This window comes from Bison bison, unplaced genomic scaffold (assembly GCF_000754665.1).
Source record: "Bison bison bison isolate TAMUID 2011002044 unplaced genomic scaffold, Bison_UMD1.0 scf7180017864157, whole genome shotgun sequence".
Classification (NCBI taxonomy): Eukaryota; Metazoa; Chordata; class Mammalia; order Artiodactyla; family Bovidae; genus Bison; species Bison bison.
Genome location: NW_011494729.1, coordinates 613,296 through 631,656, shown reverse-complemented (window position 1 = coordinate 631,656; position 18,361 = coordinate 613,296). Strand labels below are relative to the sequence as shown.

General features: G+C 43.6%; 1 protein-coding gene across 1 annotated transcript in view; it reads right to left on the bottom strand.

The window, feature by feature from the left end:
- Nucleotides 1–18,361, bottom strand: part of DISC1 (disrupted in schizophrenia 1) — a 424,314-nt gene that overhangs the window by 80,540 nt on the left and 325,413 nt on the right. The window contains 1 exon segment of the mRNA XM_010841148.1: nucleotides 12,147–12,207. Coding sequence (XP_010839450.1) covers nucleotides 12,147–12,207 — 61 coding nt within the window.

The following is an 18,361-nucleotide window of genomic DNA, read 5'->3' as shown; positions in this document are numbered from 1 at the left end:
CTCAGTCGTGTCTGACTCTTTGTGACCCCATGGTCTGCAGCCTGCCAGGCTCCTCTGTCCATGGGATTTTCCAGGCAAGAGTACTGGAGTGGGGTGCCATACTGCTGCTGCTGCTGCTGCTAAGTCGCTTCAGTCGTGTCCGACTCTGTGCGACCCCATAGACAGCAGCCCACCAGGCTCTGCCGTCCCTGGGATTCTCCAGGCAAGAATACTGGAGTGGGTTGCCATTGCCTTCTCCATTGTGTGAAAGTGAAAAGTGAAAATGAAGTTGCTCAGTCATGTCTGACTCGTATCGACCCCATGGACTGCAGCCTACCAGGCTCCTCCATCCATGGGATTTTCTAGGCAAGAGTATTGGAGTGGCTTGCCATTGCCTTCTCTGGGGTGCCAACTACTTAGCCATAAAAAAGAATGAAATAATGCTATTTGCAGCAACATGTATGGGCCTAGAGATTATCATACTAAATGAAGTAAGTCAGATGGAGAAAGACAAGTATGATATCACTTGTTTGTGGAATCTAAAAAAGGGATACAAATAAACTTATTTATGAAACAGAAACGGATTCACAGAAATATATAACAAACTTATGGTTACCAAAAGGGGAAAGGATAAATTGGGAATTTGGGGTTAACAGATATACACTACTATATATAGAATAGATAAACAACAAGGTCCTACTGTATAGCAAAGGGAACTATTTCAATATCATGTAATAACCTATAATGAAAAAAAAATCTGAAAAAGGATATATATATGTGTGTGTGTGTGTGAGAGAGAGAGAAACCTGTGTGCAAGTCAAGAAGCAACAGTTAGAATCAGACATGGAACAATAGATTTGTTCAAAATTGGGAAAAAAAGGATATCAAGGCTGTATAGTTTCACCCTGCTTATATAACTTATATGCAGAGTACATCATGCAAAATGCCAAGCTGAATGAATCACAAGCTCGAATCAAGTTTGCATAGAGAAATATCAACAACTTTAGATACACAGATGATACCACCCTAATGGCAGAAAGTAAAGAGGAACTAAAGAGCCTCTTGATGCGAACGATCAATGGTTACATGTTAAAGATTATACAGACCTTTGTAGAATTAAGTGCTTTAAGATTTCTTATCAGTTTGAATCTCAAAATAGTAAGGTATTTTATTTAGTTTTTTCTAATATTTATTTATTTAGCTGCCTTGGGTCTTGGTTGCAGCACACAGGACCTTTCTTTTGTCACAGTACAGATGTGCAATATAGATGTGGCATTTGGGTTTAGCTGTTTCTCAACACGTGGAATCTCAGTTCCCCAACCTGGGATCAAACCCATGTCCTCTGCACTGCAAGGTGGATTTTTTAACCACTAGCAAAGTCCCCTCAAAATAGTAAGATATTCTAGATCCTTGTCTCCCCTGGAAAATTAGATAGTATAACCAAATTGTTTCAATATTCAAAAGTGGGCAAATCTAACAACGAATATTTCCATGGAGGCTTTAGTGTCTATGATGTGTCAGATCAACCCATCTGGTTTTAGAAGGAAACATGGACTTGCTAAAGTATCTCTGTCCACAGTGGATGAAGTCACAGCATCTTCTGGGTGGACAGACAGAGCCCCAAGTGGGCAACTGATGTGAGAAGGCAGAACATGGACACAAAAAGGAAGTTCATGTCCCAAGACAGTGCAGTTGAAGGACAGGCAAGAAATAGACAGGAGACAAGACAGGAGCCAGAGGATGGAAACACTGTGGGCAGCACCTCCTTAATACAGTCTGGAATGGATAGACAGGAGTCAATGCAGGAGAGAGATGGCACAACAGGCAGGAATGAAAGGGGTGATATCTTTACTTCCTAGCCTCTGCACACTATACGTCTCCTTCTGCTAGTAAGGAGGCAGAGGCAGAGAGAGATAGGGAGAGGCAGAGAGAGACAGAGTGACAAAGAGACACAGAGAGATAAAGCGACAGAGATAGACAGAGAAACAGAGAGAGATAGAAACTAAGATCAAGTGTAGTATGGGAGCTTCCCAGGTGGCACAGTGGTAAAGAAGCTGCCTGACAAGGCAGGAGATGCAGGTTCAATTCCTAAGTTGGCTAGATCTCCTGGAGGAGGAGATGACAACCCACTCCAGTGTTCTTGCCTGGAGAATTCCATGGACAGAGGAGCCTGGTGGGCTACAGTCCATGGGGTTGCAAAGGGTCAGACATGACTGAGTAACTGAGCACAACACAGAAGGAAGCAGAGAAAGAAACAGAGTGATAGAGAGACAGAGCATGAAGAGACAAAGGAACAGAGAGAGACAGAGGAAAGCAGAGAGAGACAGAGAGACACACAGAGAGACAAAGAGACAAAGACCGAGAGATGGACGAAGACAGACAAAGAGGAAAGAAATCCAGCTGACGCAAACACAAACAGCTCCCAGCTGAGGCCGGAGGTGAACACAGGAGGGACACAGCAAACCCGGGAAAAGAGAGAAGCTGAGACCCTGCCTTCCCGAGACGGAGGAGGAACAAACAGCACGAGGCCGTGGAGAAGCAGTGAGGTCTGAGGAGAGAGGAGCATGTCTGACTTGTGCCTGTCAAGAAGGGGAGGAGGAAGGCCAAGGTCAGAAGCAAAACAATAAAACCAAAGTGCAAAATGCAGACGGGGGCATCCAGCTCTCTCTCTCTTTGCACCTGGGGGGCAGGGGTTCCCATGGCAGCCGGTCGCCTGTCTGCTGGCTGCCACTTCTTACAGTCACTTCCCTCAACAGCCTTTGAAATAAGGTCAATGTGGGTTGAAAATGGATTGTTCCAGGTGCACAGAAACGTCAAAATCGCCTTGCATAATTCAGAATAAAGAACATTCTATGTGGAACCCCAAAGAATTCTGTTCATTGTTAAACTCCTGTTGGGAAGCAAGTGACGCTCAGTCAAGTGTGGACCACACTCCCCGGATAAGCGGCCGCCTGGGCCGTCAGCTATTATGCTCTTGAGGACCACACACCTGAACAAGGCTCCTGAATTCCTGCCTGAGTTAACAACAGCTCCACATTTTAAATCCCTCTCTCATGCTGTTTGTAATCCTGCCCTTTCTGTCTGCATGCCTCTGCCTCTTTCATCTTCTTTTTTTTTTTTAATTTTATTTTATTTTTAAACTTTACAATATTGTATTAGTTTTGCCAAATATCGAAATGGATCCGCCACAGGTATACATGTGTTCCCCATCCTGAACCCTCCTCCCTCCTCCCTCCCCATACCTCTTTCATCTTCTTTGTGTCATCTGAGAGTCGGCTCTACTCTTACAGAATTAACTCCTTTTTTCCTCTGCGGATGTGAAGACAAAGAGGGTTGCTGCATAGCATGGTCATATACTGAATGTGACATCGGACTCAGTATTGGAAAATAAGTGAACACTAATTCAGCACTGTCTCTGATTTTTTTTTTTTTTTAATGCAGGCATTCATCAGTGAGAAAATGACAAATATACACTCGCACATTTGATAAATTGTTTGCAGGCACCGCTATACACTGAAGCGCCAATACCCTGGCCGCTGGATGCGAAGAGCAGACTCATTGGAAAAGACCCTGATGCTGGGAAAGATTAAAGGTAAAAGAAGAAGAGGGCGGCAGAGAATGAGATGGTTAGATAGCATCACCGACTCAATGGACATGAATTTGAGCAAACTCCAGGAGATAGTGAAAGACAGGGAAGCCTGGCGTGCTGCAGTCCATGCGGTTGCAAAGAGTCAGACACGACTGAGCAACTTAAAAACAACAAAAACCACTACACATATAAAACATGTTCAAAGACAAAACCTAAATGAGTGAAATGAAAAAGTGAAACATAAATGCGAACGTGTTCTCCCCACATCCTAGGGGACTGTCTCATATGCAGCTGTCATGGAAACAAGTGTTCTAGAGACCCCATCTTCAGCCCTAATTCCCATCTTCCTGAGACGGTGGGCACCTGGTCACCAACACTTGCTTTTAGCCTTGACTGATGGGTTCCTGGAGCCTCAGGTGAGGGATCACACTTTAAACCCTGAGGTGCATGTGGACAGTGCTGCTCCCCCTCCAGATGGCATGCCCTGTGGGCACAGAAATGATGCCTTAGTCTCCTCATGTCCTCCACATGGTACACTGTGTTGGCTTAGAACACAGGACAGCTGTGCCCACAAATGACTGGGCTGAAGGCAGAGCTGTCCAGACAGACAAGCTAGGAAGGTGGTAGGGTCCAGGCTGGAGCCACTATAGAGCTCCTCTCTCTGCTAGCCACCAGGCAGAGTGAATTCCCTGAGCTACCACTTCCCTGTAGGCTGAATATATTGAAATTGCAAGATAAACAGAAAGTAAACATTAATTTTAAAAAAAGAACCAAACCACCTTTGGAAAAATATATCAGTCTCTAAGTAAATTTCAGGTTAAGATCAAGGAGTTTTTGATTGTCCCTCTCATGCTAAGAAGGCCTATAAAAAAAAGGTATCTAATTACTGCCATATTCGAAACAGACTTTAATGATTTTTCTGCTTTCTTCTCTGATTGTGAAAGTATGCATATTCAAAAAAAAAAACCTACTTGAGAAACACAGAAGAGTACAAGGAAACAACCTATAATCCACTAAGCTGCACCTATATTTTGTGGCAGTTTTTAACGTCTAACTTTGGGGGGAAAAATGTAGAAAAAAGAGAAATTTTACTATCAGGAATGTATACAAGAGATTCCACAAGTCTAAGCGGAGCCTTAGGGTGGAGGGCTTGGTGCCCACGAGCCACAAAGGTGAGCTGACCATTGGACAATGATAAATTACCTCCATACATGTTTAGATACAAGATAAAAGTTGGCAGAAATATCAATAACCTCACATACACAGACGACACCACCCTTATGGCAGAAAGCGAAGAAGAACTAAAGAGCTTCTCCATGGAGGTGAAAAGGAAGAGTGAAAAGGCTGGCTTAAAGCTCAACCTTCAAAAAACAAAGGTCATGGCATCCAGTCTCATCACTTCATGGGAAATAGATGGGGAAACAATAAAAACAGTGACAGACTTTATTTTCTTGGGCTCCAAAATTACTGCAGATGGTGACTAAAGCCATGAAATTAAAAGACATTTGCTCCTTGGAAGGAAAGTTATGACCAACCTAGACAGCATATTAAAAAGCAGAGACATTACTTTGCCAACAAAGGTCCATCTAGTCAAACCTATTGTTTTTCCAGTAGTCATGTATGGATGTGAGAGTTGGACTACTAAGAAAGCTGAGCACCAAAGAATTGATGCTTTTGAACTGTGGTGTTGGAGAAGACTCTTGAGAGTCCCTTGGACTACAAGGAGATCAAACCAGTCCATCCTAAAGGAAATCAGTCCTGAATATTCATTGGAAGGACTGATGCTGAAGCTGAAGCTCCAATACTTTGGCCACCTGATGTGAAGAACTGACTCACTGGAAAAGACCCTGATGCTGGGAAAGATTGAAGACTGGGAAAGAAGAAGGGGTCGACAGAGGATGAGATGGTTGGATGGCATCACCAACTCAATGGACATGAGTTTGAGCAAACTCCGGAAGTTGGTGACAGACAGGAAAGCCTGGCATGCTGTAGTGCATGGGGTCACAAAGAGTCGGACATGACTGAGTGACTGAACTGAACTGAAAACATAGAATCAATGAAAATGAAACTCATCTACAAGACCTCTGAATATTCCTTTTGCCTCTTTGAGAAAGACAGTTAAGAGAGAATATGTGATATTTGAGAAAACAGATACCACATCTTCTATATTCAGAATATTACTCAGCCATTAAAAAAGAATGAAATTTGGCCATTTGCAATGCGTATGGAGCATGCCGGGAGGAGGTTGGGTTGGTATTATGCTTAGTGAGATAGGTCAGACGGAAAAAGACAAATTCTGTGTGCTTTCACTTTTATGTGGAACTTAAAAAATAAAACAAATGAACAAATATAACCCCCAAATAATAATAATTGAGAAAACAGAAATTCAAGCACGGTTCAGCTGTAAGCGAAAATGAGTGAAGCCAAAATATCATGCTTAATTACTATAATACCTCTGGAAACAATAACCTAAGGAGTAAGAAGAAGTGGAGAAGACTTGTTAAGAGCAGATTTTTTTCCCGAGGACCTAAAAAACCTCTTGATGAAACTGAAAGTGGAGAGTGAAAAAGTTGGCTTAAAGCTCAACATTCAGAAAATGAAGATCATGGCACCCGGTCTCATCACTTCATGGGAAATAGATGGGGAAACAGTGGAAACAGTGTCAGACTTTATTCTTTTGGGGCTCCAAAATGACTGCGGCCATGAAATTAAAAGACGCTTACTCCTTGTAAGGAAAGTTATGACCAACCTAGATAGCATATTCAAAAGCAGAGACATTACTTTGCCAACAAAGGTCCGTCTAGTCAAGGCTATGGTTTTTCCTGTGGTCATGTATGGATGTGAGAGTTGGACTGTGAAGAAAGCTGAGTGCTGAAGAATTGATGCTTTTGAACTGTGGTGTTGGAGAAGACTCTTGAGAGTCCCTTGGACTGCAAGGAGATCCAACCAGTCCATTCTGAAGGAGATCAGCCCTGGGATTTCTTTGGAAGGAATGATGCTGATGCTGAAACTCCAGTACTTTGGCCACCTCATGCAAAGAGTTGACTCATTGGAAAAGACCCTGATGCTGGGAGGTATTGGGGGCAGGAGGAGAAGGGGACAACAGAGGATGAGATGGCTGGATGGCATCACTGACTCGATAGATATGAGTCTGAGTGAACTCTGGGAGATGGTGATGGACAGGGAGGCCTGGCGTGCTGCGATTCATGGGGTCGCAAAGAGACACGACTGAGTGAACTGAACTGAAGATTTTATGGCAAGACAAATGGATTTATGGAGCATTGCATCTTCTTAGGCCGCCTTAATTTTTTGAATTGAATAGTTGAAAATAACATTTTAAGATACAATAGCTATTTATCTATCCACTCTTGCGTTCTTAATTTTATTGAATATTTACCCCATGCCAAACAGCATGCCAGCCATTTGGAACACAAAGCAAGCTTGGCCTGGAACCCATTCATTCTCAAGGAGCTCACAGTCCAAGAGAATAAAACAGAAGTCAATGCAACAGATTGCTGTAAGTGACTCCCATTGTGGGAACCAAGAAGGAAGCAAGAAGAGGCCAGAGAGGCCCTGGAGAAAAGAGGTATTGTACTGAGTCTGGGGGTGAGTGTGCACCCAGGAGCTGGCATGGGGAGGACTTCCCAGAAATGCTGCTGGGGGTGAATTGAGGAACTGAGAGCACAGGTTCCTCTGGAGCACTGAGCACCCAGTGAGGGTGGGGATCACAGTGACAAGGTGGACAGCAGGCTGAAGTCCCCTCATGGGGAGCCCTGGGAGCCTGGATGGGGATTGTGGGATTTATGCCAGATGCAAAAGAGCCTAGAAGGATTGTAAGCAGAGCAGTAACAAAGTCACTTTGGCTGCTGAGGCAGAGTGTACTGAATCAGGGCGTAGGGGGACAGGAGGAAGGAGGTATTACACGCTTTAATGAGCAGCAGCAGTGGGAACGGAGGGGAAATCCCAGAGGGAGTGGGTCTGTAAAATGACCATGATCCCTGTAACTGACGGCAGCCACCCTCCTGGTTCCCTGGCTATAGAGAAGGCGGAGGTGGGACACCTCTGAAACAGGTGAGGGAAAATCCACAAATCCCATCTCCTTTGTAGAACAGGGAGCAGCAACATACATGTACTAACTTAGAACTCAGATTTTTTGTCATCAGTTCATTTTCTTCTTGAGAACAGGTGTATTTGCCAGAGGTTTGTAGTTTCTCTGCCTTTCACTGATAGAGAAATAATAAGCCAGATTCTCCCCAGCCTCCAAATAACCCCAATCATAAGGTTGGATGTAAAGGAAAGAATATCACCTGCTTCTTATCCATGAGTTTTCATTCAGTGCCATGTTACTAAAAGGGAATTTTCCAAATAAATATAATAACTATGAAATGTTTATTTTTCAAATGCAAGATTGTATGTTTGTGTATGTGTATATAAACCCACGTATGTGTATATATCCCTGGAGGAGGAAATGGCAACCCACTCCAATATTGTTGCCTGAAAAATCCCATGGACAGAGGAGCCTGGCAGGCTACAGTCCATGGGGTCACAAAGAGTTGGACACGACTGAGAACGCATGTTAGCTTCATGTATGTTACATGAAATAAAGAGTTTATGGGTGTAATTTACAAATAATGATTTTACTATTGACCTATTTACAACTATACTTGATGGAATAGACATTCTGAGCATATAAAATAACATAATTGAGATAATTTTAGATGCATCAACTATTTGGCAGCATTAACACTGACAGCAAATAAAATCACGGTTTTAAAAATCAGGTTTTTAAAAGATCTTAATGTTTTTACGAGCATTCAAATTTAGAGGGAAATTCCCTTTTTTATATAATTCAGATTATCAAAAGGCAAATTATTCGCTTACTATATACTGCTGCTGCTATTGCTGCTAAGTCGCTTCAGTCGTGTCCTACTCCGTGCGACCCCATAGACGGCAGCCCATCAGGCTCCCCCATCCCTGGGATTCTCCAGGCAAGAACACTGGAGTGGGTTGCCATTTCCTTCTCCAATGCAAGGGCTAAAAACTGCTTTTGTGCTTTAAAACATTGATTCTCTTAGAAAGAAATGACTGTAGCAGGATTGTGCAACTATCACTCATCAAGCCTGGTAGGGAGGGTGGTTCTGTGTTGGGAGGGAGAGGCCAACCATGACCACACTTCTGTGGCCCCCAGACTGGCCTCCTGCTTTGAGGCAGCAGTAATTCGCCAGCATGCCCCTGGGGGCACACCAGTTCCCAGCCTCTGTCTGCTCCTTTGTCCACTGCTTAGAGATCACAGACCCCACTGCCTTTTCTCCTGTCTCTTCATGTGTTTCCACCACAACAGTTCAAAAAAATGTGGGCCAGACCTCCTCAAACTTGAAACAGTCATGGAAAGAACCCTCAGGAAGTAGGCTGGAAGATGGCCAGCCACCACCCTGGTCCCTGGAGATGGCTGACGGATCCCAAGTCACAAACATCTGTCTTTCATGCATTCACAAGGCCGGAGAGGTGACAGATATGACACCGAGGTGTCTACAGATTGGCAGCATTCATTCGTCTATTCAATTATTCGTTCAGCAAATATCGTTTGCCACTCTAAACTGTTCTAACCTATCAAATCACTGAGGATACATTCAGAACAAGACATGTAATCTTCCATACCTGACATTAAGCACTTTGAAAATGAGAATAATTCAGTGCAAGCATATGACTTGGTCCTGGGGAGTTATGGAGGGCTTCAAAGAGAAGATGTCTAAAACGTGAAGGATGAACAAGGCTTATACAGATGGAGGGCTGGTAGGGTGGAGATAAGAGAGCCCCCTGGAGCATATGCCAAGGAGGAGGTGAGAGTTCTCATGTCCACACGTGGGCTGGTGCGTCATGGGGAAGCAGACTGGCCAGTCTCAGGCCGTAGCATCTGACCTATTGCAGATGATTCCAAATCACTAGACACTTGGTTGAACCATAAGAAATTGTCATTTTCTAGGTCAAAATGGTCTAATATCAGTAATTTCACATGGTTCAACCGAATTCTTCCCTGAACAATGTCTCTTGACCATTTTCCATTCTGAATTATGTTCTCTCTAGAAAAACACCACAGTGGCATTGAGGAATATAAGGGAATCAGCAGGCATGGAGTAGGGTGGCGACCAGTGATGATGGCTGATACTAAACAACCTCCACAGAGGCCGTCCCACCATTCTTCCCACGGAAGAATGGCAGGAGCCACGGTGGGACATGTAACTTTTATCCTTAGGAGGATGGGGATACATAAGGACCAGATTTGTATTTTAAGATGCTCCCTCAAGATCAGATGGAGAATGGGGTAGAAAGGGCAACACTGGACACAGAAAAAAATGTAAAAAGTAGCTGTGAGTGTCATTCAGGGAGATCCACACTAGTGTGGTGAATGCAGGCAGGCAGGAGGATCCTACACAGGCTGACGTGGCAGGACTACTGACTGACTCCAAGGAGCAGAGGAGGGAAGGGTTAGTGAATGGAGGTCCTGGTTCCACACAGGTGTTAGGTGGGACAGCCCGAGCAGCTGGGTGAAAGGCCGTTCCCTGACTGCATACGCAGCAGAGGGGCCCGGCTTGGAGGGGAAAGGATGCATGCTGTGCATGACTGTTCAGCCAGTCTGACGATTAGGGCAAGGAAGGTTGGAAAGTAGCAGGAGGCAAAGGAACGAACCTTTGTTGGCAGTTGACCATAAGAGTGCTTTATATACAGTGAACAATAAAATGCACACACCCATCCATCAGTTTTATAGATAAAGAAACTGAAGGTAGGTGAGTGCTTACCTGAGGTTAGGCAGCTGGTAAGTGATAGAGCTGCAATTTTTAAAGGCGTGCTTTGCAGTATTGTTTACAATAGCCAGGACATGGAAGCAACCCAGATATCCATCAACAGATGAATGGATAAAGAAGATGTGCTACATATGTATAATGGAATATTACTCAGTCATAAAAAGAAATGAATTTGAATCAGTTGTAGTGAGGTGGATGAACCTAGACCCTGTTTCAGAGAATGAAGTAAGTCAGAAAAACAAATATAGTATATTAACACATACGTATGGAATCCAGAAAACCAGTACTGATGGACCTATTTGCAGAAAAGGAATTGAGGTGCAGATACAGAGAATGGATGTTGGATACAGTAGCGGAAGGAGAGGACAGGGCATGTTGAGAGAGTGGAACTGACATATACTAGCGTGTGTAAAATAGATAACTAGTGGGAAACTGTTAAAGAACAGGAAGGTGAGGTTGGCGTTCTGTGATGACCAAGGGGGTGGTATGCGGGGAGGGAGACTCAAGAAGGCGGGAATACGTATAATTATGACTGATTCACGGTGTTGTACGGCAGAAACCAACACAACATTGTAAAGCAATTATCCTCCAATAAGAAAACAATAAATGGGCACCCTCTACCCATACCCACATCTTACAACCCCAACCTACCGTCCAGTCACCTAACAGAACACTTGGTGTGTGTGTGTTGTTTATGGCTAAAGCATGATAACTAGAGTTAAGATCAAAAGGGATGTGCAGAAACCTTCCCCAGCAGAACATGTGGGAGAGCAGGTGCCAGCCAGGGCAGCACACCTGAGCCAGGGGAGCACCTCCTTTCTAAGAAGGAGAGACCTCTTCTCAGAGGATGCCTCCTACCTGCACGCTCTCTCACCCCATACACACTACTGACTACCTTTGTCGCGGTTCCTCCGCACCTCTGGGGCTGGAAGAACCTGCTTTCCACGCATTAGAATTCACCCTGCAGAGCGGAGCTCAGCAAGGCAGCTCCTCTTAACATCTTAAGGGAGAAGCAGTATTTTAGCCGACGGCATTACCCTGGCAGACAAAGGTTTAAGGCATAGCCTATTTAAAGAGTTATTTAACAATTTCCAAAATAGTAGCAAAACATTTTCCATAAAGCTAAATGAGTCCCAGGGAAGAAAGCACGTATTACATTTTTGTACGTGTTTCCTTAATTAGGAACAGAGCCTGGTGGCTGGGGTTTATTTTCATGAGTGCACATCCATAAAATCCAGAAACATCTTGACATGCTGCAGCACCCCTAATGTTTCTCAAATCTGAATGCCTAACTGGGTTAAGAAAAAAAGGCACAAGAATTTTCATGCTGGTTTTGATTCAAGATTCAAAACAGAACCTAAGATGTGCATTTTCCTATGGTTCCAAAACATATATACGCCGGGTCAACATCCATAACACCCACTTCAGACATTTAAAAGAACAGGAAGACAGACCAAGGCATACATTCTGAATTGAACATACCAAGGAAGATTCTTCTTCTTCTGAAACATGAAAACTCTCTTGTGATCTCCCTCAGACACTTTTCAACATCTTAATTTACTTACATTTTATAAAAAGAAAAACGTGCTGGGAGATGTTTGTATGACACCTGATTCTTCTGTTATGGGGTTCAAAGAACTCCTTTTTGTGTGTGTTTTACTTTGCTAATTTATGACAGAATTGGCTAGCCTTTTTCCTTGCTTTCACTAAATTTTGTTACAATGAAGAATCCAGACGTACCATTGAGTCTGCGATGAAGAAATTACCATCCTTACCTGTGCAGTTTCTCCTCAAGCATTTCCATGTACTTCATAGTATTCACCTTCACACTGGTTTCTGCAAAACAAAAATCCAAAATGAATGCAACTGGAGTCAAAGACTGAACAAAACCCAGAACTGCTCAACTAAAAGCCAAAACTCAAAGGATCACAGTCAAGGTGCCAGTGATAACATCCTATGTTTGGAAAACACCCGAAGCCACTGGAGGGGCTGTCTGGAGGGATGAGTTGGAAAGGGTCTGAGGCCTCCAGGTGCTACTGGAGCTGGAGTCAGGAGAAAAGGTGTGGGGCCTTTCACCACGAGCTTTCAAAGGCAGCTCTTTACATGTCTGGCGTGGATCCCATTGTACTCTGTGCCCCTCCCACTGCCCACTTGGTAGCTAAGAGCTTGGTGTAGAGTTTGGGAAAGAGCATAAAAGCGAGAAGAACAACCCATCTCAGCAATGAATCAGATAACTTCACCAGTGGTAGCTGAAGATTACAGACCCTTTCATTAAAACTCAAATAGAAATCCGATCCAGCCAATAAGTTGGCATTAACTGCTCAGCTCCCAAGCTGTGAGGTCAGCTTCTCCTAGAGATAAACTCAGTGCCTCATTACACCAAATGCTGAAGGAATAGATTACTCTTAAAGCTTCCCTGGTGGCTCACACAGTAAAGAATCTGCCTGCAATGCAGGAGACCCAGCTCTAATCCTTGGGTGAGGAAGATCCCCTGGAGAAGGAAATGGCAACCTACTCCAGTATTCTTGTCTAGGAAATCTCATGGACGGAGGAGCCTGGTAGGCTACAGTCCACGGGTTCACAAAGAGTCAAACACCACCGAGAAACTATCACCCACACAAAGCTCAATGGGCCAAAGAAGCACTTTACTAATGTAAAGGAGATATGGTACATTGGGGGAAAGTTCTGATATAGACTGAGATACAGGGGCTGTACTGGAAACTGGAAAAAGTAACTTAAAATTCCTCATCAAGAAAGCAAATATTTAGATGGGAATACAACAAAAGTTCTGGTTCATTAGTTGTTAATAGCTAATAGCTAAAACAGAAACACACAGAGTGAAATATATATTGTTTAAGTTGGCCTCTTATTTTATTGACTTGTGCTGCACCAACCTACAAGTTCAGTCAGTTCAGTTCAGTTGGTCAGTCATTTCTGACTCTTTGTCACCCCATGGACTGTAGCACGTCAGGCCTCCCTGTCCATCACCAACTCCTAGAGTTTACTCAAATTCACATCCATTGAGTCAGTGATGCCATCCAACCATCCCATCCTCTGTCATCCCCTTCTCCTCCCACCTTCAATCTTTCCCATCATCAGGGTCTTTTCCAATGAGTCAGTTCTTCACACCCGGTGGCCAAAATATTATAGTTTCAGCTTCAACATCAGTCCTTCCAATGAATATTCAGGACTGATTTCCTTTAGGATGGACTGGTTGGATCTCCTTGCAGTCCAGGGGACTCTCAAGAGTCTTCTCCAACACCACAGTTCAAAAGCATCAATTCTTCGGCACTCAGCTTTCTTAATAGTCCAACTCTCATATCCATACATGACTGCTGGAAAAATCATAGCTTTGACTAGACGGACCTTTGTTGGCAAAGTAATATGCTTTTTAATATGCTGTCTAGGCTGGTCATAACTTTTCTTCCAAGGAGTGTCTTTTAATTTTAATGGCTGCAGTCACCATCTTCAGTGATTTTGGAGCCCCCAAAAATAAAGTCTATCATTGTTTCCACTGTTTTCCCATCTATTTTCCATGAAATGATGGGAATGGATGCCATGATCTTAGTTTTCTGAATGTTGAGCTTTACACCAACTTTTTTACTCTCCTCTTTCATTTTCATCAAGAGGCTCTCTAGTTCTCCTTTGCTTTCTGCCATAAGGGTGGTTTCATCTGCATATCTGAGGTTATTGATATCTCTCCTGGCAATCTTGATTCCAGCTTGTGCTTCATCCAGCCCAGTGTTTCTCATGATGTATTCTGCATATAAGTTAAATAAGCAGAGTGACAATATACAGTCTTGACGTACTCCTTTCCCGATTTGGAACCAGTCTGTTGTTCCATGTCCAGTTCTAACTGTTGCTTCCTGACCTGCATACAGATTTCTCAAAAGGCAGGTCAGGTGGTCTGGTATTCCCATGTGTTTAAGGATTTCCCACAGTTTGTGGTGATCCACACAAAGGCTTTGGCATAGCCAATAAAGCAGAAATAGATGTTTTTCTGGAACTCTCTCTGCTTTTTTGATAATCCAGTGGATGTTGGCAATTTGATCTCTAGTTCCTCTGCCTTTTCTAAAACCAGCTTGAACATCAGGAAGTTCACGGTTCACGTATTGCTGAAGCCTGGCTTGGAGAATTTTGAGCATTACTTTACTAGCATGTGAGATGAGTGCAATTGTGTGGTAGTCTGAGCATTCTTTGGCATTGCCTTTCTTTGGGATGGGAATGAAAACTGACCTTTTCCAGTTGTGTGGCCACTGCTGAGTTTTCCAAATTTGCTGGCATACTGAGTGCAGCACTTTCACAGCATCATCTTTTAGGATTTGAAATAGCTCAACTGGAATTCCATCACCTCCACTAGCTTTGTTCATAGTGATGCTTCCTAAGGCCCAATTGACTCCATATTCCAGGATGTCTGGCTCTAGGCAAGTGATCATAACATTGTGATTATCTGGGTCGTGAAGATCTTTTTTGTACAGTTCTTCTGTGTATTCTTGCCACCTCTTCTTAATATCTTCTGCTTCTGTTAGGTCAATATCATTTATGTCCTTATTGAGCCCATCTCTGCATGAAATGTTCCCTGATATCTCTAGTTTTCTTGAAGATATCTTTAGTCTTTCCTTCTATTATTTTCCTCTATTTCTTTGCACTGATAAATGGCTGTCTGAGGAGGCCTTACAAATAGCTGTGAAAAGAAGAGAAGAGAAAAGCAAAGGAGAAAGGGAAAGATACACCCATCTAAATGCAGAGTTCCAAAGAATAGCAAGGAGAGATAAGAAAGCCTTCCTCAGTGATCAGTGCAAAGAAATAGAAGAAAACCTACAAGTTAAGTTGTGCTAAATTTTTCTCCAAATAAATTAGTTAAACATTTGTTTTCAGTTTCTACGATGTGTCAGATTGTGTGCCAACCTGAGGATTCAGTTGTGGCTGATATGGTTCCTCAGAGCAGAGATCTCACTGGTTTATTAGGAATAAGTACCACAAATTCAGAATATTCCAACCAGAAACGCTCTGTTTCACATCTTTTATGTCTTTATGTGCCACACACTGTTATGTAAGCCCTGAGTATAAACCAGTGAACAGGATCAGTAAAGATGCCTGGGTCTTTCATTCTAGAGGGTAATAATAAGTATATAACATTCCATAGATGACTAGGGAGTGGTCAGTATTATAAAGCAAGAGAAGGAGATCAGAATGCGGCTACAAGGGTAGGCTCTGCTGAGCAGCTGACATTCGAATAAAAGCATGAAGATGGTGGGGGGAGTACATGAGCCGGCAAGCTGAGGAGGGCAAAGCTGCAGAGGGCCAGCCAAGGCAGGAGTCTGCCTGAGTGCCCCAGCCACACATGGCCTGAGCAGCAGGTCCCCCAGGGTAAAGCAATGCAGACAGAGAAAGAGCCCAGGTCCAATCACAGGCTACTGAGGCAGACTCTACTTCCAAACACGGCCACAGTGATCTTTCTGGCCCCCCACATGCTTCTAGAGCTTGGCCACTCTCCATTAAGCAGGAAAATCTATTTCCTTTCCCTTGAATGGAACAGGCTAAGACTGTTCCCACCGTTGAGTGTAACAGGAAGGGTGCTATATAGCTTCTGAGGTTAGGGGCCCAATCTGGGTTTCTCCTCCTTCTAGGAACCTAACCACCATGCTGTGAGGAAGCCCAAGCCACACTGAGAAGCCATGCAGAGTTGTTTAGGCCGAAAGCCAGGCAAAGATCTCAGCCTACAGCCTGCATCACTCACCAGATGTGCGAATGAGTGAGCTTCCAGATGATCTGTGCCTTTCAGTCTCAGGGAGCACCCAGACTTCATGCAACAGAGACAAGCCATCTCCACTGCTCCCTGTCTAAAGTCCTCACTCACAGAATTTGCGCATGTAAGACATAGTTGGTAGTCATTAAGTTGGCGGAAAATTTGTTCCATAGCTCTAGTAACTGGAAAGCGCATGTCAGGATTTGGGGTCTTCTGAGAGAAATGGCAAAGCACTGCAAAAGAATGGCAATAAATTGGCTCCTGGTTGCTGTGCCAAGAACAGATCCTGGCAGCAAGTGAGAGAATCAGAGCGACACAGGGAGGTCAGCTGATGGGAACTGAGACAAGGGCATCAGCAGGAGGTGGTGCTAAGGGGCAGATTTTAGGTATACTTTAGAGACAATGGGAGTTCTTGATGGACTGGATTTGCATGTGTAAAAAACCGACACATCAAGAATGACTATAGTACAAGATTTTTGCCCTGAGCTCCTGAAATAAAAACAGGGTTACCATCAACCAAGATGGGAAGATCTCAGGTGAAACCAATCTGAGGAGACAAGCAAGAGTTAATTGTGGATTGAAATTTGCTAAGAAAGTAGAACTTAAGTGTTCTCATCAAAGAAAAAAAAAGGTAAACATATGAGGTTATGTTTAAACATATGTGTTAATTAAACATATGTGTTAATTAACTCAATGAGGGGAAATTCTTACACAATGTATATCAGACACCACATTGTACACTTTAAATATCTCATGTTGTCAATTACACCTCAGTAAAGCTGGAAAAAAATCAAAGCAATTGAAAAACTTTAAAAAAGAGTTCAATTTTGAATATGATAAATTTAGGTTTATTAGATATCCAGCCGGGCTGTCAAGTATGAAGTTGGATATATGAGCCTTGGAGAAGGTCTGAACTACAGATGGACACTTGGAAGACCCTGGCAACTGAAGCAAGGAGGAAAGATGTCATCACACTGGGAGTGAGAGTAACTTAAGAAAACCTTGATGATTCCATATAACTATGATTATACTGTGATAGCACCTTTTATCCAAGGGACAAAAATTCATAGCACCTCCCTTGAGGACAAGAAAGCCATATTCTCAAGTTCAAAATAATCCAGAGGTACACCTTTTAAATGATTTTGTTAAGAAATCAGGCAGTAAATACTTGAGTCATCTCAGTACTTGAAGCTCTAGTTAGTGACCTGCTGGACCCACAGGAACATCTTGTCCACTTGCCCAGAGGCTGCCATCTGCAGAGGATGTTGTGTTGATTGCTTTTGCTGGATCCTGGACTCATCACCCAGACCAGCCTTGCTCACTCATTCCTGGGTTGAGTCATCACCTTCCCAGAGAGGCCCAGATTGCAGATGGGGAGTTTAGGTTTTTAACTTCCTAAAAGATGCCTGCAGACACACTGGGAACAGAGCTCGTCTTTTCTTCTCACTCTCCCTTTTCCTCCTTCCTTTCCCCAGCACCTTAGAGCAGGGACACGGAGAACAGTAATGGTGGTGAGACAAGGTCCCAAGAACCAAAGATGATGCTGAAACAGGAAGGAAGGGAGCAGGGCACTTCTGAAAGAATGATACAGCCCAAGCACACAACATAAGCCAATTAGAATCAAATGGGTCCAAAATGGCAGACAAGTCATCCTCAATCAGCAAGCTAAACGACACACCCAGAGGCACCAGGACAATTCCAAGGTACTATCAGAAGACCAAAAAGTGGGCAATGGCCCAGTTCCTGGAAATCTCCACCCCTTCCCCAAAATAGTTGGGATAATCCTCCAACTCATTAGCCTATGATATTACCCAGCCCCTAAAGACTAACCACACCACATTTCAGGGTCACCACACTCACCCTCTGCAACGGCCTGCACAATGTCTGTGGAGTGTGTTTTTCTCTGAATAAATCCACTTCTTACTATCACTTTGTCTCACTGAATTCTTCTGTGATGAGACATAAAGAACCTGAGCTTCATTAGATCCTGAAACCAGGTCTGTGATCTCAGAAGACCCTGGGTTTTGACTGGGTTTGAATCCTGCCACATGGGTTCAAGTGCCAACCTGAGGTAAATGGTTTCAGCACCAAGGGAAGCTGAGTACCAAAAGAAAAAGGAGACCAGGGGTCACCAGGCATCCTGATGGGGAAGAGACAGGAACACTTCCTCCTCCCCACATGCTAAGGGAATCTGAAATCCAGAATCAGGCCAAAATATCAGAATGAAATAGTTTTATGAAT